The sequence below is a fragment of the Hypoxylon fragiforme genome, assembly GCF_022984875.1.
Source record: "Hypoxylon fragiforme strain CBS 206.31 chromosome Unknown GGS25scaffold_3, whole genome shotgun sequence".
In the NCBI taxonomy this organism is placed as follows: Eukaryota; Fungi; Ascomycota; class Sordariomycetes; order Xylariales; family Hypoxylaceae; genus Hypoxylon; species Hypoxylon fragiforme.
The window spans coordinates 3,946,524-3,973,017 of record NW_026054758.1 but is presented as its reverse complement, the minus strand read 5'-3'; the positions used below and the strand labels follow the sequence as shown (position 1 = coordinate 3,973,017).

Sequence of the window (26,494 nt, the reverse complement as noted above, 5' to 3'; positions counted from 1 at the left end):
TTTTGTTAGATTCGCCTCAAGGTTTAAAACAGGGCCGTGGGCCGCTTGGGAGAAGGGGAAGAGAAAAAAAGGAGACATCATTTAATAGAGCAAGTATCTCTCATCTCTCCAGCTTTGAGAAAGTTAAGTCTTTCATACAACTACCCCAACTTCAACACGCAATATTCAACAACTATCAGTTCTATCCTTTGTTTGTTTGGTATAATCGATAGTTACTAGGCATCATGCCTTTCCTTAAACAACACACCGATCAGGTGGAGAAAACGTCTTCACCAAATGTCGCCTCGACTTCGAACGCGGCGAACCCTGCTGTGAAGCAGGATGGCAACGCTGCGAATGCCTCGCCGGCTAGCAAGCAAAAGGTCACATTCATAGCTTGTTTCCTAGGAGCAGTCGCCAGTATAGGTGGTTTCATGTTTGGTTATGTCAGGTATGTTGATGGAATATAGACCCCTTTTCTTACTTGTCTGATACTAATCAATGACTCTCTCCACAGTGGTCAAATATCTGGTTTCTTCAACATGTTAGATTATGCTTCACGATTCGGCGAGTTAAATTCAGAAGGTGTATACGAATTCAGCGCGGCGAGACAAGGAACCATCGTCGGTCTTCTGCCTATCGGATGTCTACTCGGTGCCCTGATTGCTGGACAACTTGCCGATAGAATCGGAAGACGACTAGCTATCTCGCTCACCGCACTGTGGGCTTGCGTTGGAAATGTCATCGAGATCTCGTCGCAAACCTCCTGGGTACAGTTCGCCATCGGTCGCTTGGTTACCGGCGCCTCCATCGGTGCCCTGTCCGTCTTGGTCCCCATGTACCAGTCCGAGAGCAGTCCCGCCATCATCCGTAGCGTTCTAGTCTCGACATACCAGCTTTTCATTACCTTCGGTATCTGGACCAGTTACATGGTCGATTGGGGTACCAAGGACATGTCCAGCAGCGCTTCGTGGCGTATCCCCAACGGTCTCGGCTTCCTTTGGTCTCTGTTCCTTGGACTCGGAATTCTCGTCCTCCCCGAGAGTCCCCGACACGCCTACCGAAACGGCAAGGTCGATGAGGCCCGAAACACGATTGCTAGATTAGCAGGTGTTGACCCTCAGCACCGCAGCGTCCACGACCAAATCACGGAGATTCGCGTCAAGTTAGACCAGGACAATGCTAGTGGCAAGGCTAACTGGTACGAAATCTTCACTGGACCCAAGATGTTGCACAGAACCCTCCTCGGAATAGTGCTTCAAGCCGGACAGCAGCTCACGGGTGCCAATTTCTTCGTACGTTTCCCCCCTAACACACCTTTTGAAACCATCTTAATACTAACTTGTCTTTAGTTCTACTACGGAACAACCGTTTTCAAGTCCACTGGTTTGAGTGACAGCTACGTCACTCAAATCATTCTCGGTACCGTCAACGTTGTCACCACCATTGCCGCTATGTGGATTGTGCAAAACGTTGGCCGCAGAAAGGCACTTATGGCTGGTGCCGCTTGGATGATGATGTGCTTCTTGTAAGCCGCTTTGCCTATAATTCCCTTTTGAAGTATCCTGAGCTAATTGATAACCCTAGCATCTACGCTTTCGTCGGTCACTACGCTTTGGATTCAACCAACCCCTTAAACACCCCCGCCGCAGGCTCAGTCCTCATTGTGTTCTCTTGCCTTGCTATTGCTGCATTCGCTACCACCTGGGGACCTCTCGTTTGGGCTGTCGTCGCTGAACTGTACCCTTCGCGTTATCGTGCCCCGTGCATGGCTTTGGCCACTGCCTCTAACTGGTTCTGGAACTTGTGAGTTTACAACGCCCCATGGTATTTAACCTTACTGAATATATGCTAATATATGTTTGTTTTAGTATGATCTCCTTCTTCACCCGCTTCATCACCGACGCGATCGACTACTTCTACGGCTTCATCTTCGCCGGCTGCTGCGGTGCCCTCATCATCATCGTCTACTTCTTCATGATCGAGACCAAGGACCGCAGCCTCGAGGAGATCGACACCATGTACCTCCTCGGCGTCAACCCCATCAAGTCCGCGCACTGGGACGGCAGCAAGCTGCCCGAGGGCATCCATGCGGATTCTCTGCATGAGGAAGAACACGCTGATGTTTAGGAAATGGAAACATGAGAATATATGAAAGAAACGAAAAAGAAAAAGAAGAAAAGACATGAAATGAAATGGAATGGAATGGAGGGGATATGTCGATGATTGTACAAGTAGAAGACTGTACAACACATTGCTTAGCTAGCACCTACCTACCTACCTACCTGTCTAAGATTAGACTAGACTAGGCTATGCTATGGAGTAAAGAGACTCAAATAATTATAATTTGTATAACTGTTATATTTACGTTCTTGATGGTGACAAAGTGAAGGGAATGAAATCTATATCGTAATATTACCTAACTTTACATCAGATGTAATGTACAGTGTAGTAAATGATATCCCCCAAGCTTATCACGGATACATTATGTAGTTAGGTACTGTAGTTGAAGCTAAGTGGGTGTGGATAGGGGTTAGTTATCAAGGAACCCCCACGCCCACCCCCCCACGCCCACCCTTCAGCCCTACCTATCAGGTATAAGTAGGTAAGTTATGCACTCTCTATTCCTCGTCTTCCGCATTACCCCCCCAAACTCAACTTCCCCGCCGCTTCATCTATCATCACCATCGCCATCATCACCTCGTCCGTCCGGGAACCACGCAGAAGGGATCGGTGCCAGGCGACTGGTTCCGCCACGTGGCGACGGCGTAGCCCCGGTCTGTGGGCTGGCGGGCCAGGTAGTCGGCTAGGGTCTGGCTTTGGGGGCTGCTTTCCGTCGTTGGCAGTGCTTGTTGGGGCGGGCTGGTGGATCCGTTGCGAGGCTGGCTGTTGGTGTTGGTGTCCTGGTCTTCTGGGGGCGGGGTGGCGATCTCGGAGGTGGGTGTGCTTGGGGCCTGGCTTGAGGGCGTGTTGGATAGGGAGGGGGGCTGATCGGGGGGATGGTCCGGTTCTTGGTCGGGGGGGTGGTCCGGTTCTTGGTCGGGGGGGTTGAGCTGCTGCTCCTGGCTGTCGCCTCTGTTCCGGGGATCCTGGGTGTGGCCGCTGGTTGGAAGGGTTAAGGGGGGCTGCTCTGCCTCGCTAGCCATGATAGCCTGGTGGTCGGTGACATGGCGACGGGCCCGTCTGCTGCTTCGTCGAAGGATAACGATGCCCTCGTCTCTGTCTGACGGTGTGGGTTCTCTTGTGATGATGGGTTAGCTGCAGTTTAGGGGTTGAGCATGTTGTGTTCTAGGTTCGTTCTTACTGAGGAGACATTTTCTCCTGAGCTGCTACGAGTCGTCTTGCCTCAAAACTTTCAGCCTAGAAGCCGTGGGCAGATATCAAAGTTTATTTCTTTTCCAGTTGCTTGGGGGTTTTTTTTAACTCCCGTTGCGCGGTTATATATGACTAGGTAGGTGGGTAACATGGTGGTGGTCTTGCCTTTCGACATCGCGTGCCATTGCTTAACCCCTATCTTGAGTAGGCACTTAAGTATCTATGTACCTAGTTAGGTAGGTATCTATCACTTACAGCAACTGCACACATTAGTACATTCATAGGTGGATATGGCATCGTCGCGGTTACATTCACGCAAGCTGATATCTCTGTCATATGTCATTTGTGATCGATGGCCGATTGGCACATCGACTACCCTGCCCTATATGCCTACATGCCTAATACATGCAGTAAGCAGTTCCCGATCAAAGACCCAGAGGCCGTGCTCGTACGTTTATGGCCACATTCGGAAGACATGATATGATATTATACCCTCACTTAACCGAACAAGCCTATACACCTCCTAACTCTGCTCGGTTAAGATATATTTCGCATCGACTGGTGCAACGAATTCCGAAGTGGATGAAAGAGGGCCGTTGTAAGCCGATACTTTGAGCACCGCAATGGAGGATATACCATTGATCTCGATTCTACTAGGTACGCATGCAGTCAGGGTCCAGGGAAGATGCATCGCCATGTGCGCAGACGTGCTTCCCCTAGGGGTTTGCGATATGTAACAGGGGTTTTGAAAGCGCGGCTGACTGGGCCATGTAGATAATGACGAGTCTCATAATGATTGATCAAGATCTTGATAGCTTTTAGCTATGCAACGTAATTTTATTTACGAACGATATCTAAGGCTAGGGTAGCAGTGAAGATACCTACTGCATACTAACCTAGGTACCTAGTAGGGATATACTATTGTCTTTGATATCATAGCTGAGAAGGAACCGACGATAGCCTTATACTTACGCGCTCAGAATGGATTGGACTGAACGAAAGTATAGCAAAGAGTATACGATACTATACAATAAGCCAAATACATCCATATATACCTCCCGTCTAGCGAACACTTGGCTTGTTGAAATGCATAGCCGACACAGCTGATAGAAGTTACCATGTAGCTACTCGATTACCTATCCAACAGACATACTAACATTAATCGACTTAGAGAATTGTGACTTACAATGCATTGCTCTCTTAGCGTGTGACGCGGCCATGTGCCGAGTGCTTGAACAATCGAGAAAAGGGACGTGCTGCTGTAGGAGCGAAAGTCTTGCATGACGGTGAGGTTGCCTTGGTTATACGATATGGTTGCCTTGAATTTAGGCCTTGTTTTGTATGAGCGGTGTTGAGATAGATGCAGGCTACTAAAAGCCCGCCTGTTAGGCCCTACAGATGCTGGATACACAACATATGTGTGGCGTGGATTTACCAGCCTGCTGAATTATAATCGCCTACCCTTGAAAAGTACCTACGTAAATATCATTGGTTGCAATCCTAACTTACATCCATGGATACTAATCTAACCTAGGTAGATGCGGTATCGGAAATGGCTTTAGTTGGCTTCAACCTACAGCCTCACATCCTTATTACGTCCATTGGAAGAGACAAACCCGGAGGGTAGCAATGGGAGGTGTAAGTAAAAGCGAGCCTAGGTTAACATTCGGTAGTTGTAGGGGAGCAAGACAAGAACGCCCAATTTATATGTGAGTTTTGTAACACAGCATTCAAAAGATATTAACGATGCCGCTTAATTATCCAAGGGCTAACAAGTTAAAGACGTGTTCACCTCTACAAGGCCAGGTGTCCATCTTCATAAACTGGCCCAAGTGTCTACAAGATGTAAGAGAGGTGCAAAGACAATACTCACTATCCTGCTACCTGGCCACGCTCCTTCCACGATAGAGCCTGGATATATTGTTGAAGCGTATTCAACTACTTGGTGGGCAATCGCTTATATGCTATACGCAATCGGAGAACAAGCAAAAAATGCAAGGAACCCCTTGACTACTATGTAGGTGAAAAAAGGGTTACCATACTCTACCACTCACATAGCATTGCCTATACTATGAGCGTAGAAGAATTCGTGGAAAAGAATAAAAGTGCTGTTTCAAAGGTCGACAAGGCCACATCGCTACGTCTATACGCCCAACTTCCTGACTGACCACCACGTGGCTACTAGACATGACACATCATACCAATCGAATATCACGTTCGATGAGTCTATCTTTGTCGATGAGCCGAGCTTGCTTGCTCGCTAAGGTTCATAGCAGGTAGGCTCAACCTAGCGATAATGCAACGACGCAACAAATCATCGGCCCAGATACAACTTCACCCGTGTCGGGCGTATATGCGGGCTCGGCGGATGAAGCGAGGAGTCACGTTCACATGACCAGGCACATAACTACTACCCGAAGACACTTGGGAAAATGACCCGAGTCACCTGACTGTAGAGAGGAACGATGGGAATAAATGCCCCTAACCTAATCAAGTTCACTGTTGTAACATACTCTGAGCCGTGAGAGGAAATAGTCGAGGCAATCGAGGCAATCGAGGCGACTGAATAGTGACATGATATACCATAGCACGTTAATTGATAAATATCCCGAGGTTAGTTGGTCAGATGACGAGTTGCTAAGTTGAAACTGATTCGCTACGTACTATTTAATCATCTACCAGATAGTTACACTTAGGCAGTTATATTTATGTATTATGTACATAGCGGGTATGACGTGGTCTCTGATGCAACATACATACAGCCTTGAAGTTGTGCATCTAGTTATATGTAACTACGTATATATGTAGTTACATAATAACTACCTAGTAACTTATGGGGATTTCAACATCAGCCGAAGGAAAGAAAGAATTGAACTAATAACTACATGAACCGTGCACAATGCATGCATCCAAGCCAATCATCTTCAATAAATTACATACTTCCTAGTAACATTACCCACCTAAGCTACACTATGTACACTAGAAAGCTTCTTACTAGCTGCCCAGGTGGTGACGTCATGAATATACAGATCGATGAAAGAATCGAAGCAAGCACTTCCCTTCTTTAGGATGATTTGCCTGGCCATTGGGAAAGCTGCCGTTGTTCAATGACATGACCACTACAGAATTACCTCAGACCTATTTGGAATATTACATAGCACGCTAACTATTTGTAAAAAAATAAGCTATTGTCTTGACTCACCCTACCCAATTGCTTCTTTCTCCAGGTAAACTACGTTCTACAACAACAACAACAACAGATAATCTACTCTGCTTTAACTCTACCATCTACAAATCTACCTTCTATACTGTAACTTACACCAATTCATCCCTAAGAACAACCGTAAAGTCTTATTCATACCTATCTACTCACACAATGGCTTCACGAACACTCCTCAAATCCGTTGCTGGCCTTGCCACCAGCAGACAAGCCATCGCTCAGCGAACCTTCACCACCACCCCCGCGATCCTCTCCTACAAGGAAAGCAGCCGTAAGTGATCCCCTCTCCTCTCCTTCTCCTCTCCCCTCCCGCTCCCATTCACCATCACCACCACCACCACCACCACCCTCCTCCCCCATCCACCCTTCCCCAAACCAGCCAGCCAACTCCTCACAGACAACACCGAAAGCGCGGACCCCGAAAAGCACAAGCAGGACCTGCTCGCGAAGCACAAGCAAGGCAAGGGCCACTGGAAGCCGGAGCTGGCGTCGGACAGCGAGGAGGCGCTGAAGGCGGACCGCCACGCCGGCGACACCAAGGAGGACATGGCCGCGCTGCAGGAGCGCACCAAGCGCTCCGCCGAGGAGACCAGCAAGGCCGGCACCAGCATGCGCGATGGGTTGTAAGATAAGTTAGATGGTAACTACATAAAATGTGTGATGGGTGACAAAAAAAAAGGGGGAGGGGGGGAAAGGGGTGAACGGGCGGATGAAGAAGGATGGGGCATGGGCATCGGTAATGGGTATGGGTAAATCGGCCAGAAAGAAAGAATGTGTGGGGCCAAGTTCGTGATGTCAGTTAACTAGTTATGTGGGACCAGACAGAATCCAAGGAAGAAGCAAAAAAAGAAGCAGAAAAGAAAAATGGAAGAATGGAAGAATTCAAGGGGCTCTCTGTCGGGTTTCTAAGCCGATTGGACGGACAGGGATGGCGAGGCGGGACCCGACGATGTGAATTGAAGGATTGCCGGGATGTCTTTCGATATCATGAAGATACGGCATTTTTTTTCTTTTTTCATCGTCTCCTCACCACCATGATTCTTCGCGGATGGGTTTAACTAATCAAAAGGTTCCTATCATCATCATGCCCATTGTACAAATAAGTAAATAGGCCAAAACCAAAAAAAGTCTGGACAACATCAACACCAACAACCTTGAAACTCACAACCCATCTTCAGATTGTTGTTTTTTTTTTGAGAGCGTTTTCATCAATGAGAGATAATACCAATACCTACTACCTATCTAATTAATCCCAACCACCCCCGTCGTCGTCGTCTCCTCCGTGACTTTAACGTACCAATATATCTAGCCATCTAACCAATCCACCTTGCACACATGTATAATAATCGAGATATATACCTAGATTGATAGATACCTGAGCCATCTCCATCTCCATCTCCATCTCCATCTCCCCCAACAAACAAAAGTTTCGCCATCCCATCTCTTCGGAACTGGACATGTACATAAGGTAGGTTATGCATGTATGTTTTGTGCGTGTGTGTGTGTGTGCAGGTATGTAGGTACCTAGCTAGGTATGTAAAGAACATACACCCATCATTAGCGAAGATAAAACGGCCTAGGCAGCAGTAAGTAGCACCGGAAAGCCTTGGATAGAGAGGTAATCATGTACGACACCTCCCTCCCCGGCCTTCCCCTTTCTCCAATTAGGCTTATATGGATAGACGTCGGTACTGAAAAGTCCGCGGTCCCAAATCCAACTGTTTGTTTGTATACAGATTTGATATGTATAAGATAGTAAAATTAAGAAACAAGAAGGAGAGAAGAAGCCAAAAGGGGTAGAGGGAAGTAGGTGAGGTACTAGGTCAAGCCAGCCATTACCAATGCCGAGCCCCTTTCCCCTTGCGATATGAGAACGAACGCCGCTATGCCACGCCATGCCGCAAAAATAAATGCCAACACAAAACGAAGGGGGCTTCGGGAATCGGTGCCAAATCTAGCCAAATCACAACCCCGTCTATCCGCGTTTTCCGCTTCTTCTTCCTCTAAGCATTACCCCTTTGTTCAAAGACCCGGTCCGGCTCGGTTCGATTCCAAAGTAATTTTTTCGTTTTCTTATGTTTTGTTTAGTTGAAATTTGCTTTATTTCAGTATTGCAATAAGTAGGACTAGGACGATGATGAGAGTGATGATGGCGATCATCTGCCTGCTCTCGCCGGCAGCCTTCTGGATGCGGCCGACTTGGTTGCGGGCGCGGTCTAACCGGCTTTGATGGCGGTCGACGGCACTGTCGACATCATCAAGTATAGCCACGTGCTCGTCTAGCTCGTCACCGATCTGCATGCTAAGCTCCCGCTGCCGTGCGATGCTTACCCCTAGCGCGTCTAGCTGCGCGTCTTGTTGGTCTAGGATTTGTTGATGGTACGCGTGAATCTGTGTGTTTTCCATCCCTGACGCCTCGTCCCGGTATCCCATACTGCCATCATCGGGGTTGTCTCGGTACCGGCTACCTCCGAATAGCTGCGCTTCAAGATCGGTCTCGGTGGTTGCAGGGCTCGCTGGGTTGTCCGTGAAACGTACTGTTTTGGAAGCTGTGCGGACGCCCTTGGGCCGTAGGCTTGAGGTGGAGGAGGCTTGTGCGGCATCAGTGAGGGGGTCGGTTAGTGATGTGGTGGCGTGTTTGAAGTCGGCACTAAGTGTCGGGTCGTTCGGATGTGTGAGGGTTGATGCGCTTGAGGGAGAAGAGAAGCCGTGGAATTGGGCTGTTAGGTCGCTGTATTGTTTCTGTAGACCAGGCAAAGCATCGGAGATGGTGAGTGCATCTCTGTGTCGATTGTGTTAGTATGTAAACATTTGAACATGGACCCATCATCACGTACTCTTCCTCACCAGCCTCCTCTAGTCTTTTCTGTTCCTTTTCTAGTCCTGCTAGACCATCTCGGAACTGATCCAATGACCTGGATATGTGACCATCTTTCGAATCACCATCAAGGTTGAGGCTCTGCGCACGCTGGCGCTCCAGCAGCGATAGTTTGATGTGGTCGGCTAAAAGGTACAGTTGGTTCGGATTCGACATGGCAACGAACGACCCGTCTTATGTCGGATGACTTGCGTATGGAGATCTGATGTTCCAGAATGGAGTATGTAATGAGCGAGCCAATAAAAGATTGATATAATGACAAGGCTGATGAGAGATGGATGTGCTTGTTTGTTTTTTTTTTTTTTTGATATTAGCTAGCAAGCTGCAATAGTAATAGTGAAGTATTGAATGAGGCCAAATTATCAACGAAGTCGCAGTTTGAGAATGTAGGTACTATGTATGTACAATACAACATTGGATGTACCGTGACAAGAGATGGCAACCTAAGAATAGGTACGTACTACGTAGTAATTGTAGTAATCTGACGGTCTGGGCTGTCTGGGCCGTCTGGGTTCTCTGTATACCTAGCTACCTAGGGCTGCTGGGTAAATCCATCCATGGTTCACGGAGTACAGTACTGCAGGCTGTACATACATATGTAGCTGCCGCAGGTTGGTAACACTAAACTTACTCCACCAATAATTGAGTGCAGGTGTGAACGAGGCTTAAAAGTGGATTTAATCTGCTGTAATACTCTTGTACTAATTTTAATGAGTCTCATTTCAATTATACTACATATGTACATAGTCCGACATTTATGAACCCCACCCTCTGCATACATATAGTTAACTGTACCACAATGTTGCGTCTTCACTCAAAGGTTAACTTAAAAGTTCAACGTTCAATATTCATTCTTTAATGTTGAATGCTTTCTTTAAAAGCTTAGTCTCCCCCCCGACATTCCTGTCATCTCAGATCCCTTTCTTCTGATCGACGGGGTGTTAAAACCAGCAGACCGGTAAACCTGTATCGGAAATAATGGTTTTCCAATGACGATAGCGAATCAGAATGGACCTTCATGGTCTATTCACCTATGCCGAGCTTACCCCCTCTTATGATTGTTACCTCTTTCTAATGTATTCAACCATCCAACCACTTCTAACCACTTCCAACCAATATTCTATTGGATTCTGCTCACCTTGTATCCTTGTCGTATGAGTTCCTCAATCAATTACCGACTTTTCATCGCTTAGTTGTGTTGATATTCGTGACTGGGGTAACTCCGACTTCTTAACTGCTCAGGGGGGGAGGGTCCAATATGGAGCCTTACAGTCAATATCTACTTACCTAGGTACCTGCTCTACTCTACTACATCATCATAGTCTTCGAACTAGGCCTTCGGTCCCCGACAGATCGGGTTCCTACCTACATACCTACCGAGTAGTCAGCTGCCTAAGATATTAGTACTTCCCAGTATCACTATGTCAACACTACTACTACTAACTAGTAGTAGGTACTGGATATAATGGATTCCAGCTCCTCCGCCAGGATTCTTAGGCACTTAGGTTATGATACCACCTGGCAGGGACCTAGTCCAAGTATTCCTCGTCTCCCCCAGCAGCTGCCAGGAATATGCGCTACTCCGTTTGGAGACATAATGGCACGAGATTGCGATTTCGCGGCAAGTCATTCATTCGTGTGGGGTTTTCTTGACTACTAGTTGCGCACTACTGTCGTTTTTCGGGCTCTACTTTCCATAAGTATGCAAGAAAATATTACTATGTAATAAGCTTGCCCCTCCTTGTTAGGGTAAAATTGTCTTGGACTTTTCTTGAATTTCTTCTCTCGTCTTTCAGTCGCTTGTATCTCCATCGAAATATAACCCACCTCATAGATCATCATGTCTCTTCCAAACGGTGTATACCGCGCCGATCAGGTCGGTTCTTTCCTTCGGCCAAGCCAGCTTCTCGAAGCACGCCAGCAGGCTGCTGAAGGAAAGTTAACGCCCACAGAACTAAGAGAGCTAGAAGACAAGTACGTTGCCGATGTCGTCAAGAAGCAGCTCGACGCCGGAATACGATCCATCACAGATGGGGAGTTCAGACGACAATGGTTCCATGTCGATTTCCTTCGACATCTCTATGGAGTAGAGTATCAGGGCGCCCTGCAATCGACCAATATTAGTGTTGGAGGAACCATGCCCCCGCGTCTAGTGGTTGTGGACAAGATCGCTCACAACAAGCCTATCCAAGTGGACGACTTCAAATACCTCGAGTCCCAGATTGCGGCTGCCGGCGCTAAGGCTACAACCAAGGTCTGCATCCCTTCCCCAACTATGGTTCATTTCCGCAATAGTCGTGAGACCATTGATGAGAAGGCCTACCCGACTTTGGACCCCTTCTTCGAAGACCTTGCGCGTGTATACCAGGAAGAATTGGCCGACCTCTACGCAGCTGGCGCGCGCTTTGTCCAACTCGATGATACCAACCTAGCGTATCTTTGCGATCCCAAGATGCGCGCCGAGGCTGAGGAGCGACATGGCGACGCTAACGTTCTTGCGCGCCAATATGCCGCGCTCATCAACGCAGCCATCTCGAAGCGACCCGCAGATCTCGCCATCGGAATCCACTTGTGCCGTGGCAACCACCGTTCGCAGTGGTTCGCACAGGGCGGCTACGAGCCCGTAGCCGAGGTCATGTTCAAGGAACTCAATGTAGACGCCTACTTCCTCGAGTACGATGATGCCCGCTCCGGTGACTTCTCGCCGCTCCGCCACCTGCCCGAGAACAAGGTCGTCGTACTCGGCGTCATGACCAGCAAGAAGCCCGATCTGGAGGAGAAGGCTGATATCATCAACCGCCTAAAAGAGGCCGCCTCCTTCTGCCCCAAGGGCCTCAAGCAACTCTGCCTTAGCCACCAATGTGGATTCAGCTCCACCTCCGAGGGCAACGATCTTACCGAAGATGAGCAGTGGGCTAAGGTCAAACTCATGGTCGAAATCGCGAAGGACGTTTGGGGTGAAGATTTGTCTGTTTAGTTAGACATTCTACCCAGACATTTATACATGCGCAGTATTCGATACAAGAGAGAAAATAAAGAAAATAAAGAAGGAATTGAACACTAGTGGGCTAGTCTACCAAAGTCAGGTAGTTAGTAGATGAGCAAACAACTTTCAACAACCAAATCATCTCTGGGTGGGTGGGGAGGCAGCCAGCCAATAAGGGGCAGCAACCAACTAAACAACACCTACCTACCCAGAAGGCGGCTCAACACCGCATGAGACATATTAAGTACATATGTACCTACCTAGGTACCTAGTACAGAAGCATAAGCTACCAACCTAGGTACTATATCATACAACGGATGAGGAAATGGAGTCAAAGAACTAGGTTACTATGTAGAGAAGGAGGGTAACCAGAAAAAAAAAAACCTTGGGTTGTATGTGAAAAGGGGGGCTTACCTACTTGCCTACTATGTCTATACCTAGTACACCAACCGAAATGAAAAAATATGAAGTAATGAAGTAACGAAAGAATGAGAGGAGAGCTACCTAGTCAACTAGTTAACTAGTTAACTAGTTAGGTATGTATCAACGTGACTTGACTTGACTTGCCAGTGTAATGAATGTATACCTACCTAACCTAGGTAATTAATGTCCTACGCACGAAATCATCAAATCACCCAAATCACCCAAATCAAATGCCATGAGGATGAGGATACCTAACCATCTCGAATCCTGTACCTAGATATGTAAATCCACTGGAATCATGCGCACCATATCACATCGCATCACATCAATCACATCAGCGCAACAGCAAAAGCAAAAACACGAGGAAAAAAGCACTGGAGACTGGTAAGCAGCAGCAGACGACCTAGTTACAGTACTAACTAACTAAACTGCCTAACGGTTTAGTAAGTAAAGCACCGAAGAAGTACTAGGTAGTAAAGCTGCCCCGTACGACGAAGTACAGATGGATACCGAGTATAAAAAGCATCGAGAACCTAGAAAGTAGTTCACTTGGGAATAATGAACATGATGGTTCCCTTCAATTCCCCCCCCCATCCCCCCTTATGCGCCAAGCATATGTTATTCATCTCGCCCTTTTTTTCCCTATGCCCAAGTCCGCCGCCAATTTCACTGCCACCCCTCTACCATCACGTGCACCAACCAAAATACCTCTTTGCCCTTCATGCTGTATTTCCATTTGCGAGTCTCGTGTCATATGTATCGTACGTCGGTCTGTTTCTGCGGGTCAAGGTGCCGGTTTGGAGACGAAATCAAAAAGAAGAGAGATCATGGAATGTAAGAACAAAAACTTCATTCCAAAACAGTGTAAGTCGTAAAAAACCGAGTCATGAATTTTATCTTCGTCCCCTGACTCCTTGAACGCCGGGTATTGGGCTTTTGATCCTCTCAATATATCTTTCCATGTAACGAGAATGTCGTAAGAAAAGGACTGGTTTCTATTTCTGCTTGCCGGGAAATAAGACGTCAATCAGGACCAATATATTATAATGGCGAAATAAATGCAGATAAATCCCTGCAGCTCGTTTGCGTCGATGGGTAACGTGGATGGAACCATCGAATTCGATTAGAAAGGTACGAAGCAAAGCCTTTACGCTCCCGGAGGTCGAGGAGCCTCGCCACCTTGAGGCAGGCTTCCGGCTTGCTGGCTATAGGCGTACCAGAGAGCGCAGTACTGCTGGTATCCACCATCTGTCCCTGGAGTTAGTCTGAGATGATCAATGGATGTTGCTGTCAACTTACAGGCAGCATAGGGGTCTTCAGCCCCATTAGCAGGAGCGGCTGGCACAGCGCTACCAGTCGAGGCACTCATCGATCCAGCCGGCTGGCTGCTCATTCCCTGTTGGGAATAGCTGGGGCTGTCCCAGTCACGGCGTTGTTGGTTTCTGCCGCCACCACCACCACCGCCACGGCCCGCACCGCCACCATTGTTCTTCTGACGCTGTGAGGTAAGTAAGTAGTCTGCTCCGGCAGATGCCTGGAAAGGTGAATGGGTACTTACAACTGCCTCAACCTTGTCCTCGATGGCACGTTTAGCCCGGTTTATCGCATCTCTGGATCCAACAAGGCCGATCTCACGTTCCACTTCACCAGGGCCTGACGACTGCGAGACGTTGATCTTGCAACTAGTCGTGTTTTGCATTTCGCGAATGGTCTCACCTCCTCTACCTATGATCATACCCACAGCTTCAGAGGGCACGTAAATAGAATCGTTGACCTTGTCACCACCACCACCAACTTGGGCGTTATCATGGCCATGGTCGACTCTGGGTGCACGAGCTCTGTTACCATCATTGCTATTATTGACATTGCGACTGTCACTGGCAACAATTTCAAGAATAAGCTCCTTGGCTTGTTCAGCAGCATTTTCAGGACCAATAAGATTCACGGGTCGTAGACCTTCAACGCTCTGGGATTCAGAGACAATATTGATATGGCAGCCACTGCGTTCTTGCAAGTCTCTAATCGTTTCACCTCCGCGGCCAATGATCAGGCCAACTGTACGATCAGGGACCATGATCTGCATACAAGCCTCTCCATCTCTGAGGGTGCTTGGGGAGACAGCACTCTGGTTGGCATTGGCGCTCATGTTTGTGCTAGCAGCAGGAGGGGCATTGGTATCACGGCGGGCATGTCGGGGCCCATCAAGACCTGCGCGTGCTAAGGCGCCCATTCCACTGTCCTCGATGATTCTATTGATAGCGGCCTTAGCTTCAGCACGTCTAGCACGAAGGCCGGTGATTTTGCACTGGCGGTAAGGGCCTGGTTCTCCACTGGGCGACATGAATTGCACTCTGCACGAGGTCTCTGATTCAACACGTCTGAGGTTCTCGCCTTGTCGTCCAATGATGAGGCCTACAAGGCTTGACTCAATCTCAATGATTTCTGAATCATCGTCATCGACACCTCGATCACGGCTATTTGCGCCACGAGGAGGGAAAGCACCACCAGAAGAGCGAGAGCGGCTAACGCCGGGTGATAAGGAGCGGTCGCGACCATAGTCACGCGGATTTGCACGATCATTACGTCTCTCATCTCGATAAGGATTGAAGTTGTCACGAAATGGATCACGACGGCGAGGCGATCGCGACCGAGATCTATATACTCTGGAATCGATAGTACGAGCATCATGTGGCGGATAACCACCCGAGAGTGGTTGCTCATAAGGCGTCAAGCCTTGCTCAGCTGCATATGATCTAGCTTGTGCAATAGCATCGCTGAGATGGACGGTCCCAGAGTTGACCGGTCTAATGGCACTCAAATCAAAGCTTCCAGAGGTCGAAGACTGCGGCATAGGATACCCGCTACTGGCATAGGGCACGGGCTGAGCTCCGGGTTGCATAGTCGAATACGGGTTAGGGACAGCAGGGTTCGATGGGTATGCTGGAGTGCCATACGGGGCATTGCCTTGCGAGGGCGTTGAGGGTGCACCACCTTGGGCCGCTATAAGGGACAGAAGCATGGTTAGCTATGGATCTAGAGATATTATAATATTTGGAAGGAAAAGGAAAGGAGCTATAAACTTACCAGCGAGGGCAGCCAGGATAGCCTGGACATTGGGCTGTGCTTCCGCCATTGCGCTGATGCTTTAAACCCAAGGAATGTAACACGACAAATACTTGCAGTGAGATCAAAGAGCAGAGGTCTAGGTCGATTTCAAGGCAGGCAAAAAAGCTTTGATGATTCTCTCTAGCAGCATTCAAGTTGCAGGTGACAAGTTTTGGGTGGACAATGTCCAATCAATGTGGTACTTAGTTACCTGCGGCAAGATGATGGGTCGAGGCAAAATTGACGTCTTGATAAAGGCGACCAGGATGTGTCGCATCCAATCAATGTATGTATATGTCGTGGATGTTTCGTGTCAATTGTCACCTGAGTCAAGCACAGTGAAGTTACTGATGTTGTGAGTAAGGTGTAGAAGGGAGTACCAGGTTGGATGTCAAGTAGCTTGAGGATGTTGGAGAGTAGAGAGAGGGAGAGAGATTGGAGTGTAAGAGGATGAGAGGGTGGGAAAGGTGAAGAAAGTGGTTGAAAGTGTGGAAAGGTTTGGGTGTGAGAAGAAGGAAAATTGAATTGATTGTTGAATGGAAAAGGCGATGGATGGATGGATTGATTATGCAGAGGCAGAGAGGCAGAGAGAGAGGCAGAGATGGTTTGGATTTAAATTGATGGATTGTTTGTTGCGAGTAAGTAGTACCTACTTTTCCTGGGTTGCGCATGCACTGTCCAGAAATACAGATCCTTCTACCGTGGTAATTGTCAGTTTTTCTTTTACGTTGCCAGGACGGGTTGCCAGGACAGGTCGCGAGAGTGAGAAAAATGTGAATGGGAAGAAGAAGGAAAAAAGGTGTCAAGGTTGTAAGGTTGTAAGGTTGAATGGATTGGATTGGTTTGAGTGGGTTGAATGGGAAGGTGTGTGGAATTGAAATGCGAGAAATCAAAAGTTTGTATCACACGGGCTGCTATCGATGAGATTAGGTACATACTAGGTACTAGGTAATGTACCCAAGTACCCAAGTACTTGCGGTCCGTACAGTGCACATGTGTACTACACGCAAATGTGGCCATTCGCACGGCAGGCATTGTCCTGCCAAACTTTAACTAGTTATTTGGCACTAGCTGTTTTCGGCCATTCCATTGTTCATTTGTTCTCGGCCATTTTCCTTTTTGCTTTTTATTTATTCTTCTTTACTTTATTCTTCCCATTTTAACATTCAATACTTATTAGTCAGTCGTCCACCAGCTGCATTTCCATCCCATCCCATCTCATCTTCATCATCGTAGATGTCTGTGACTCTGTGTACCTGGTACCTGGGAGTAGGTATTGACCGTATTGCTAGGTACTGTACTTTGAAGCTTATGTAGGTACCTGACACTAGCTTCAAGTTTTCTGCACCTGATTAGTTACATTGACTTACATAGTATCATCAATGATGGTACTCGTGGACCTCAGGGTCCTAGGCTGGGGCCTGGTCATTTTTTATATTTCCTGCATGTTCAGCTGTTTCGCATGACTGCCTCAGCTGTTCTTTCAAGGCCTCTCCTCCAATTATCTGCTGTCTTCGGCCTCTCTTCACTTTCCACTAAACCCTTACTAAAATGATAATATGTCAAGAATAGGGCATATATATAACTATGAGTACTGTCTAGGTATATATCAAAGCGAGAGGAACTAGGAAGGCTTAATATTTACAATTCACAAGTGTGGGTTGGGTGGGAACTAGGTTAGCGAAGTCAACTTACACCAAGCTTCATAGAGCCCCAGCATTCCAAGTCAAGTTCTCTCACGTAAGCCAAAAGAAGACGGAGGGAATTAGCAACTGGAAATGTGTGAGAAACCAAACAAAAGTGCATGGGAAGAACTTTGTTGTTATACATCCTGCAAAACCATGCAAACCTACAAGCAGAAGCCATGACTACTAGGTACTGTGTAGGCACTGCTTGGCTTCAATAATCTTCAGGGCGGCGAAACTAAGTTCCCTCTATAGCAGCTGCTAAGCCCTGGAAAATTAAAAGGGACTACTTGGCTGTAGGAATTGCCCCATGCTTCGAGAGAAATGGTCGTCTGGTGTAGTGGCTCAACTATGAGTAGCGTAGTTACTCTATGTTAAAATGATCGTGGATAAGAAAACATCAAAGCGGTTTATGGCATTGATGTCGAAATAAAAATTAGATTTAATCTTCTTGTCTTCTGTAAACTATCTGTTGAAGTTCACGGCTTAAGTACTAGCTACATCATATCTAGAAACTTAGAAAATGTGATATAACTTTGCCACCATACATAGGTGTCGACGATATCATATTTCATAAGCGTCGAGGATTCTCGTACTCAGGGGGGGGCTACTTAGAATAAAGAGGACTGACGTAGGCCAAATACAAGGTCCCCGCGCAACAATGATATTATTCTGTATCTTCTAGGTTCCGCCTCGTGACAACAGGCCTCGTACTACCTTCGTTTTATCACTTTCAGGTTGCGGTTATGATGTATTTTCTCCCTAGCTGTCACTTCCTTTCTAGACCCGAGGGAATCCTAAGAGATCTATACCTACTCAACTCTGCCTTTTGCCCTTGTTATTAACGAATAAGGAACAAACAAGTAAAATAAGTTATTGTATCAAATGTGTACCTAGGTGGGTATTTATTCTATAAGAGTTTGTCGTAAAGAGTCGTAGAAAGTCAGACAACACTACACGGTCACAAGCACGGCGAGGGATGAACACCAAGAACATGAATAACGAAGTGATACAGTTACAATTTTTTGCAATGCTCCTTTTATTTTTATTTTTTTTACTTCAATAGCCTAGGTAGTCGACTACCTGCTCAATAAACCAGCTCATTTAAAAATAACCAGTCTATAAAGCGCCATTCTTCTTCGCCGTCCACGTCGCAATCGCATCCATGAGCGGCGGCGACAGCGCGTCGTACGTGCTCAGCCCGATCTTGTTCAGCTTCTCGCGCACGCCGTCGATCTTCGCGGGGTCGAAGCCCTGCTCGATAATGGAGGACACGAAGGCGGCGAACTGGGGCTCCTGCCAGCCCTTCTCGTCGGACAGCTCGACGTGGATGAAGTCGAGGCCCTTGAAGGGGTGCTCCTTCTCGATGCGGCCGAAGAGGTGGACGCCGCACTCCTTGCACGCGTTGCGCTGGATCGCCGCGCTCTCGTCCACGATGGTGAGCTTTTCCGGGGCGCCCGTCACGCTGAGCGAGGGGCGCGGGACGACGCCCACGATGGAGAAGAGGGCGCCCGCGGGCTTCCAGCACTTGGAGCACCCGCACGCGTGGTTGTGCAGCACGTTGGACGCGACGGTGATCTCGACCGGGTTCGTCTTGCAGTGGCAGTGCAGCTTGCCGCCCGCGAAGTCGGGGTTCCCCTTGACGAGGCCGTTGTCGATGGACGGGTGGAGAGAAGCCATGGTGATGGGTGATTTGGTTGGTTTTGGATGTGTTCGGTTATGTAAAGTGACGTGCTTGGGGGGTGGTTTTTTGGATTGCTGATTAAATTGAATCTGGAACTGCTTTCTCCAACCCAGACACAATCGAGAGAGGCAGTACTTTATAGCACATGGAGGTTGAGCTGCATCGAACACTGCGAAACGCAAAACCGAGATAAATCCGGCGCGCCGAGATATCCCCCCTCCATACCGGCTGGATGCCACGGCGGCAGACGTCTTGACCTTAGCCTTCCTATTCCCGTCAATAGAAGTCGATCGTCGATCGAAAGAATAATAACCTCAGCCCCCCTTGTCATTGCGTAATCAAATGCGGGCAATATCCGGCACACAGCAATAGCTCAGCTGGAAAACGAATGCATCGCATCGGCACTTGGGAGAGGGGGGGTAGGTTACGGAAGATCCTAAGGGGCCGAGGGCCAAGAGCCAGAAAAAAAAACCAACCCCGCGAATAGCTTAGGGCGGCAAGTCGTCTTCTTGGGAGCTTCGCCTCGTCGGCATATCAGGAAATCTCTCGGTATAGTGGCCGTTGGTTTATTATCTTTGCTCCATGCCATTGCAGAAGCGTGCTTCGCAGACGGGAGTCGGTGAGGGGTAGTGTTCTAGGCAGGTTTCTCGCAGATAATGCGCTTACCATCTGCCGACGACCCTTCTGCATAGCTCGTTGTGATTTCATCTTTGTCGAGGTAGTATGGCCTTCCAAGGACAAGATGACACGATGAATTCGACGCATTTCAGAGAAATTCCAGGCAGGTGGGAGGGTGAGATATATATACACTTATATGGGAGGCTAATGCTACCTATTGCAACAACCTTGATGACAACCTTGATGTCCAAGCCAGTTCACTTTACTAATCGGCCATCCTATCCGATGTCTTGAACCAAAAACCCTCCCCTGTACTACAATTTGCAATATTTTTTGACGTAGAGGCCTTGGAGACAACAAGATTTATTAATATTCTCCAGTTTTGATCAAGTAAGAGTTATGTGGAGCAGACTACTACTAACCTAGGCATTCATGACTCCATTTTCGGGTGTCTTAACTTCAGCCTTGGCCCGATAGATATCATTTATATGGAACATCTAATATTGACCCGTATTTAGTCAAAGAACGAGAGTCAACACCACCAAGAAGGCAAACGCGGAGCTACCTGCATGTTATTATTCGAGCTAAGCGGCTTTGTACGACCAGCGTTGTTGTCAGTTCCGGCCGTGAGACCCACAAAAGGGTCTCGGTGTCCGATGCAAATGATTGTGCCCCGTCAGCTCTAATCTAGCCAGGGGCTATCATTTGGCCTACCAATTAAACAGCCTTCAGCCCGGAAGAGCTACTCTTCGGTACAGGGTTGCCTAAAGTAGAGGTATATGACCTAACCTAGGGCCCGAAGAGGTCCGGGTATTCGGTTGAGGAGTTTGGGGACATATAAGCATCAGTGAACCCATGCAAAACCGCCGCTCCCTTCAAGGTTGTCTTGTTGTTTACAACTCCCAATGGCAGGAGGGATTTAGGACATTATGCTGGCTCCGGTTAGGTCCCGGGGTTCATTCATCCGCGTCGATTCAGCCGAGGATATCATCTGCTTGCTCACTCCGGGCGAGGAGTGACTCCCACGTCTTTCTCGGATATCACGAAATCCAAAATTTCAAGATATCCACATAATATTCATCTTCACTAAGATAATCGTCGAAGATAGTCGAGCCCTTCAAGTCTTAAGTCGGGGTCCATCGAGTATGCGGTGCTGGCCTTTTTGATAAAGGGCTGGTAAGGGTGATCGAAACATCCCATTCAGTGAATTCAATGCACTTGCTATGAAAACCCTCTTTCCATCTTGCATGGCGCAAAATATACCCTAGGTAATTCGTTGTAGGCACGGCTTCTCCCCGCAGACGCTCGATGTCCGACCAGTGGTAGCAAGGCCGTCTTAAACCCGGGTGAATAAACCCCTATCTCCAGCAGAGTTTGTGATGTCTTTAATGCCTATGCTCCTCCGTTGGAGCTTATATGCACAGCTAGAGACGTCAAGCGATGCCTATAGTTAGATTCAGGTTAGTTCATAACCGAAATCATGATCTCCAGGCTCTGAACTGAATGCAAAGGGTAAACCGTAGGACCAGTTGTTGCCTAATCACCAGACCATCTCGTTGCAGTTCGTTGCCATTCGCGTTTTTGGAACGACGAAAAACCCCAAAACTTTCACCGTCCACCCCCTTTGCACCTCGCCGAACCCGCTCAACCAAAATGACGCTCCCAGCGACCTACACAGGCCTGCAATTCTCCTCCGCCTCACCTCCCGGTACCGTCCTCGTGCGCCCCCTCTACGCCATCGTCGTGCAGTACGCGAACCAGATCTTCGCCAACGGCAACCCGCGCGGGCACAGGTACCCTCTCTCCCCTTCGTACCAGGCGGCACCTGCATCGCGCGGGTGGCAGCCGTTCCCGTCGATGCTACGCGGCTTGCGCCGGGCCAGCTAGTGTCTGTGGAGATGACGGTGCGGGCGCGCGATGATCCGGGGATAAAGATACTGCGCGGGTTTCATGAGGGCGCGACGCGGTTGCTGTCGGCGGAGGGGGGAAAGGGGGGTAGCCCCTGGCGCAACGGGGTGTGGGAGGAGCTGGCGGCAGTCGGCTAGGGTATCGGATCGAGGAGCTGGGCGCGCTAAGTCAGCTCGTGGTGCCCTATGGTGGGCTCGCGGACATCGGCGTGCGGGTCGGGGAGACGGTGCTGGTTGCGCCGGCGACGTGATCGTTCGGCAGCGGCGCGGTGCGTATTGCTGCGGCGACGGGGGCGCGCGTTATTGCTATGGGAAGGAGCGAGGATGCGCTCGAGCAGCTGGGGCGGATTTCGGACAGAGTGGCTACGGTAAAGATCAGCGGCGACGTGGAGGAGGATGTCGAAGCGTTGGCGCGGTTCAGCCCACTGGACGTGTTCTTCGATATCTCACCCGCCAGCGCGAAGGATAGCTCGCACTTCCTGGCGGGCATGGCGGCGTTGAGGCCAGGCGGGCGCGTGAGCCTCGTGGGGGGCCTAAAGGGCGACGTTGGGTTCCCATATGGACAGCTCGTTCACAAGGGGCTCACAATCAAAGGAAAATTTATGAACACCGCCCAGCAAGCGAAAGACTTGATTAAGCTGGTCGAAAGGGGGATTTTGGAAATCGGGGACAGAGCGGGTATGAAGGTGACGGGGAAGTCTAGGCTGGAGAGCTGGGAGGAGGCGTTTAGGACGGCGGCGGAGGAGAGTGGGTCGGGGAGTGATGTGTACTTCACGCCAAATAAGGAATAAGGAAGCTTTATTGCAGGCAGGTAGGGGAAGTTTGCGTGTTAGGTACTGTGAGTAAGTACTTGGGTAGGTGCACACAATGTTCAGATGAAAATGACAATGGATTCTTGATGCGGGTCCTGTTTCGTCCTTACGTGGGAAAAGATGAGTTGGATCTCGGTGTGCATAGTCAAAGCCCGTGTAGTATACAACCTACCTAGGTACCTAGGCATTAACCAGTTCATATTTCTGCCTGAAAAAAGGCGTCGCTACCTGGGAGAGGCTGCCAGGTACACCGCAAAACATAGATGTACAATCTTTGAACCAGTACAACCTGTGTTTTCAGGCACGCCCTTTGATTCCACAAACACATGTAAACAACAACTTTAAATATAGGTTCCATACAAAATGAAGTGCCTACCGTCACTCTTTCCACTTGGTTCACACCTACGTTTTTATACTACTTCGCAACGGAGTAAAACAAAACGTAGGGAAAAATCAATCGCAACCATGGATCCCCCAAACCCTGCTGACGAATCTGGGAACGCCGGCCGCGGTTCTCGTCGCCAACGATGGAATCACCGAAATAATCAGCGAGGTAACCAGCGAGGTGGCCAGCGAGGTAGCCAGCGAGGTGGCCAGCAACAAGCTCAGCAACAGGCCCAGCAACAAGCCCAGCAGCAGACCCAGCCGCAGAACCAGCCGCAGAGTCCGCAACAGGGTCCGCGACGTTATCAACAAGCTGCTGAAATCTCTATCGTAGGTTCTAACATATACACACCAAGAATCAGGAGCTTACGAATCGGTTTTCGAAGCTTGCCATATCAACATCATTCAAAACTTTGGATTACTGTTGATTTGCCGCCCCTTTGCTAACTTGAGACATAGGAACCGAACGACATCGAGACGGAAAGAACCCAGTTGATCACTACATTGCAGGAACGACTGGACGCATCAGTCCAGTCCCATGGCAATACCGTGGATCGATTAATCAACAAAGACGTACGTACCCACCTAAGCAGCATTTACCAAGGGGGCTTTACACCCGTCTTGCACTTATCGTCTTGAGATTGACTGTCTAACATCTCTCACCCCAGAAGGAACTCCGAGCTGCAGAGCGCCAGCGCAAGTCGGACCTCAAAGACTACGAGGCCAAGCTAGCCCAAAAGGACAAAGAGCTGCAGCAAAAGCAGATCGAGCTCGAAGCAGCCGTGCGCCAGCGAGATGCAGACCTCAAGCGCCACGAAGCCCAGGTAGCCCAGAAAGACCAGGAGCTAGAGGAGAAGCAATCGGAGCTGAGAATGATGCGAAGCAAGATGAGCCGCAAGTCGACACCGGAGTTGCGCAAGAAGGCCAAAGACCAGCGCTTCGAGAAGACGGCCGAGCTCTGGTACGAGCTGCTGCAGCTGAAGGTCAAAGAGGCCGACGAACTACGCGGAAAGCTTGCTACGCCGGACCAGCAGAGCGAGGAGGAGGGGGATGCTGATGAGAAGTGAGAGCTAGATATATATGTACCCTGATGTGTGCATCTCTAGCTAGTCTCGTTTATCGCTCTCTCCGGGGCAGGACTTATCGTAAATAGTCGGATGATAATACGAATATCGCTGTCAACCGCCGAGATTTCCCTTATCCTTTTCCTTTTCCTTTTCTTTTTCTTAAATACTTTGTGAAAACCACACACTAAATTCATTCACCAAACAAGACTGGGTCGGTACTAGACAACCTAAGACAGGCCATCATATTCTCGTCCTCCAAGGGTATTCGGGTTACGGATCGTAATGTTGGCATAAGAAAGACTAGGTTAGTGTAGTGTAGTGTGTCTAGGTTAGTGTAGTGTAGAGAGACCCTCAGCGGGGAAGGCCTGTCAGTTTTCAGTGGTCGAGGTCGAGGTCTATTTAAGGTTCAATCTATCTCATTTTTGGGGGAGGGGGAGGGAGGGGTGTGGAACCGTGGGAAAGTGTCTGAGCTACGTTAGCGCTTAACGCTTCATTGGCTACCCGTGTTCAGGTCGTCTAGCTACCAGGTAGGTGTGTAGCCCACTGTAGCGCCTAATTGGCCCACTACAGCGAGCAGACGCGCAGGTTGTTGGGTTTCGGTTAGTACCGTTGGCAGGTACCACACCTAGGGTAGGTACATAGGTAAGGGATTAAATCATGCCAGTGTTATTTGTTTATGTAAGCAGAAGCTTGTGACTTCAATCTTCTCGAATTGCCGCGAGACTGGGATGAAGGGACTAGGTTAGTTATATATGGGGCGAAAACAGGGGGGTTAATTCGTTTCGTCGGCTACAGCCGCTCCTGGTTTTTCAGCCAATCATTTTGAAAATGTCGCTGCCGCTGTTTTGAGATCGCCGTTTATGTACCATTGTACCTAGGTAGATATGACGAATGATAGGTAATCGGCGGGGTGTTTCAGGTGCAGGAACATCACCGACGAATAAATGAATTCGTACTTAGCTATATAACTCCTACTGTTCGTGATATACACGTATGTAGAAAATGAAAGTTGCCGTTCAATTACATACCTACTAGCGTGATATATGTACTTTCAGATTGGATGATTCTCATAATTTTGAAGAACTTAACTACAACTTACTGCCGAGGTTCTGCCGTGGATAAATTTAGAATCCTTATGTCATGCCGAAGGTAAGGAATATATTCGTTTGATTGGCTCGCCCAGCCGAGATTGACGGCCCTGCCAAGCTTTGGGCTGATGGACGTTATTTGTTCCCGGCTGTTTGGCGACTCTCATCGTTGAAAACCCTTACAACTTGCCTTGCAACTTGGTTAGTCACTGTTCAAACTTCGTCGGCAAACTTCAAAGAAGCCTATGGACATGCAGTCACGCAGCTATCGTCAAGTAGACAAGCTCGCTACCTTGAAACCTAGGTACAAACGCATAACAACTTAATGTTAGGTGTAATATATCCTCGACAAAAACTATGCTGTTGTGCACACCTAAGTGTACCAAGTGTACCTGAATCTTTCGGCAAGCCTCATGACGCAGATCATCGGCAGCGGTGTGTGCTGCATGCAAAAGGCACAGGCACATACATTAGCTATGCTTTACGTACATAGGTATGTGTTGTACCAATGCGACCTTGGGGCGAACGCACAGCATCTAGCAACTCCAGGTAGTAACAGGTATGTAGGTAATCTGCAGCATGATCTAGATTACCATTTGGGGTCTTAATCCTCCGACAACATAAAAGATGGGCGATTTAATGACTTATGACGCAGTGCGATATTCCAAACCAGATGAGAATCGTCTGTAATTACCGAAGTATGTGTTTTTAGTCGTGATCCCTTGCTTAACTTAAAGCAGTGCGAATAGGCCCACACTCATCAGGTGGCGGGGAATAAAGAAGAGCCTCCGTGATAATCGGGGATCACCGTAACATACATCTCACTCGACAAGAAGGGAATCCCATTGTCAAATTCCATTTAGCTTCTCGAGAACATCATCCCTACCCTACCTACTAGGTACCTAGTTCAGGTAGTAGGTCGATCAAGGAAACTTGTTTAGCGATGGCGTGCATACAAAGGAAACGACTGGCCCAGAATGAAAGCCGGCGCTTAGGGTGGTTCTTTACACCGCGCGTAACCTATGGGAACAACAAAGAATCGTCTACTCGAATGTAGTACACGAAACAAAGACATCTATTATTTCTATTCTGAAACTCGACCTATTCTCGTTAAGTGGCCCTTGACTGGTCGTAAGATGGTCATTGTGACTATTGAGGTGCCTGAGGGTGCAACAATGCTCGGAATCTCTTTTATCATCGACCACCTCCCCCCCTTCCTAGTCATTGTGTCCTACCTTTACTTCATAACTCACTCACAAACCAAACTTCTCGTTTTTTCCCCATACTTTTTTTTTTCATGTCATTAATAGACTCAGGAAGTAAAATAGATCAGTGATTGATTC

General features: G+C 48.4%; 9 protein-coding genes across 9 annotated transcripts; 6 read left to right on the top strand and 3 right to left on the bottom strand.

Moving 5' to 3' along the window:
• Positions 1–224: 224 nt before the first annotated feature.
• On the top strand, positions 225–2,109 carry GGS25DRAFT_513643 (general substrate transporter; the record flags this gene model as incomplete). The annotated part of the gene is made up of 5 exons (XM_049262901.1): positions 225–430; positions 497–1,274; positions 1,332–1,507; positions 1,567–1,785; positions 1,851–2,109. 5 exons carry the CDS (start codon positions 225–227, stop codon positions 2,107–2,109), a joined length of 1,638 nt encoding a protein of 545 aa, XP_049119504.1.
• Positions 2,110–6,462: 4,353 nt separating this feature from the next.
• Positions 6,463–7,232, top strand: GGS25DRAFT_207523 (uncharacterized protein). The gene is made up of 3 exons (XM_049256851.1): positions 6,463–6,521; positions 6,631–6,785; positions 6,912–7,232. Exons 2-3 carry the CDS (start codon positions 6,671–6,673, stop codon positions 7,139–7,141), a joined length of 345 nt encoding a protein of 114 aa, XP_049119503.1. The 5' UTR covers positions 6,463–6,521; positions 6,631–6,670; the 3' UTR covers positions 7,142–7,232.
• Positions 7,233–7,903: 671 nt separating this feature from the next.
• Positions 7,904–10,023, bottom strand: GGS25DRAFT_483826 (v-SNARE). Its single transcript, XM_049260404.1, has 2 exons — positions 9,352–10,023; positions 7,904–9,296 (listed from the first exon to the last, which is right to left on the bottom strand). The coding sequence occupies exons 1-2, from the start codon at positions 9,546–9,548 to the stop codon at positions 8,615–8,617; spliced, it is 879 nt and encodes a 292-aa protein (XP_049119502.1). The 5' UTR covers positions 9,549–10,023; the 3' UTR covers positions 7,904–8,614.
• A 627-nt stretch (positions 10,024–10,650) lies between these two features.
• On the top strand, positions 10,651–12,926 carry GGS25DRAFT_207442 (UROD/MetE-like protein). Its single transcript, XM_049256850.1, has 4 exons — positions 10,651–10,795; positions 10,846–11,092; positions 11,227–12,493; positions 12,561–12,926. The coding sequence occupies exon 3, from the start codon at positions 11,233–11,235 to the stop codon at positions 12,367–12,369; it is 1,137 nt and encodes a 378-aa protein (XP_049119501.1). The 5' UTR covers positions 10,651–10,795; positions 10,846–11,092; positions 11,227–11,232; the 3' UTR covers positions 12,370–12,493; positions 12,561–12,926.
• Positions 12,927–13,833: 907 nt separating this feature from the next.
• Positions 13,834–15,938, bottom strand: GGS25DRAFT_207433 (uncharacterized protein). Its single transcript, XM_049256849.1, has 3 exons — positions 14,360–15,938; positions 14,101–14,299; positions 13,834–14,049 (listed from the first exon to the last, which is right to left on the bottom strand). Exons 1-3 carry the CDS (start codon positions 15,818–15,820, stop codon positions 13,949–13,951), a joined length of 1,761 nt encoding a protein of 586 aa, XP_049119500.1. The 5' UTR covers positions 15,821–15,938; the 3' UTR covers positions 13,834–13,948.
• Positions 15,939–18,639: 2,701 nt separating this feature from the next.
• On the bottom strand, positions 18,640–19,990 carry GGS25DRAFT_483804 (S-glutathione synthase). Its single transcript, XM_049260403.1, has one exon. The coding sequence runs from the start codon at positions 19,269–19,271 to the stop codon at positions 18,711–18,713; it is 561 nt and encodes a 186-aa protein (XP_049119499.1). The 5' UTR covers positions 19,272–19,990; the 3' UTR covers positions 18,640–18,710.
• Positions 19,991–21,181: 1,191 nt separating this feature from the next.
• GGS25DRAFT_207331 (uncharacterized protein) lies at positions 21,182–21,944 on the top strand. Its single transcript, XM_049256847.1, has one exon. The coding sequence runs from the start codon at positions 21,397–21,399 to the stop codon at positions 21,778–21,780; it is 384 nt and encodes a 127-aa protein (XP_049119498.1). The 5' UTR covers positions 21,182–21,396; the 3' UTR covers positions 21,781–21,944.
• GGS25DRAFT_207330 (uncharacterized protein) lies at positions 21,945–22,783 on the top strand. The gene has a single exon (XM_049256846.1). It carries the CDS (start codon positions 22,109–22,111, stop codon positions 22,589–22,591), a length of 483 nt encoding a protein of 160 aa, XP_049119497.1. The 5' UTR covers positions 21,945–22,108; the 3' UTR covers positions 22,592–22,783.
• A 294-nt stretch (positions 22,784–23,077) lies between these two features.
• Positions 23,078–24,063, top strand: GGS25DRAFT_520036 (uncharacterized protein; the record flags this gene model as incomplete). The annotated part of the gene is made up of 3 exons (XM_049263826.1): positions 23,078–23,326; positions 23,456–23,569; positions 23,665–24,063. 3 exons carry the CDS (start codon positions 23,078–23,080, stop codon positions 24,061–24,063), a joined length of 762 nt encoding a protein of 253 aa, XP_049119496.1.
• Between the last annotated feature and the right edge of the window lie 2,431 nt (positions 24,064–26,494).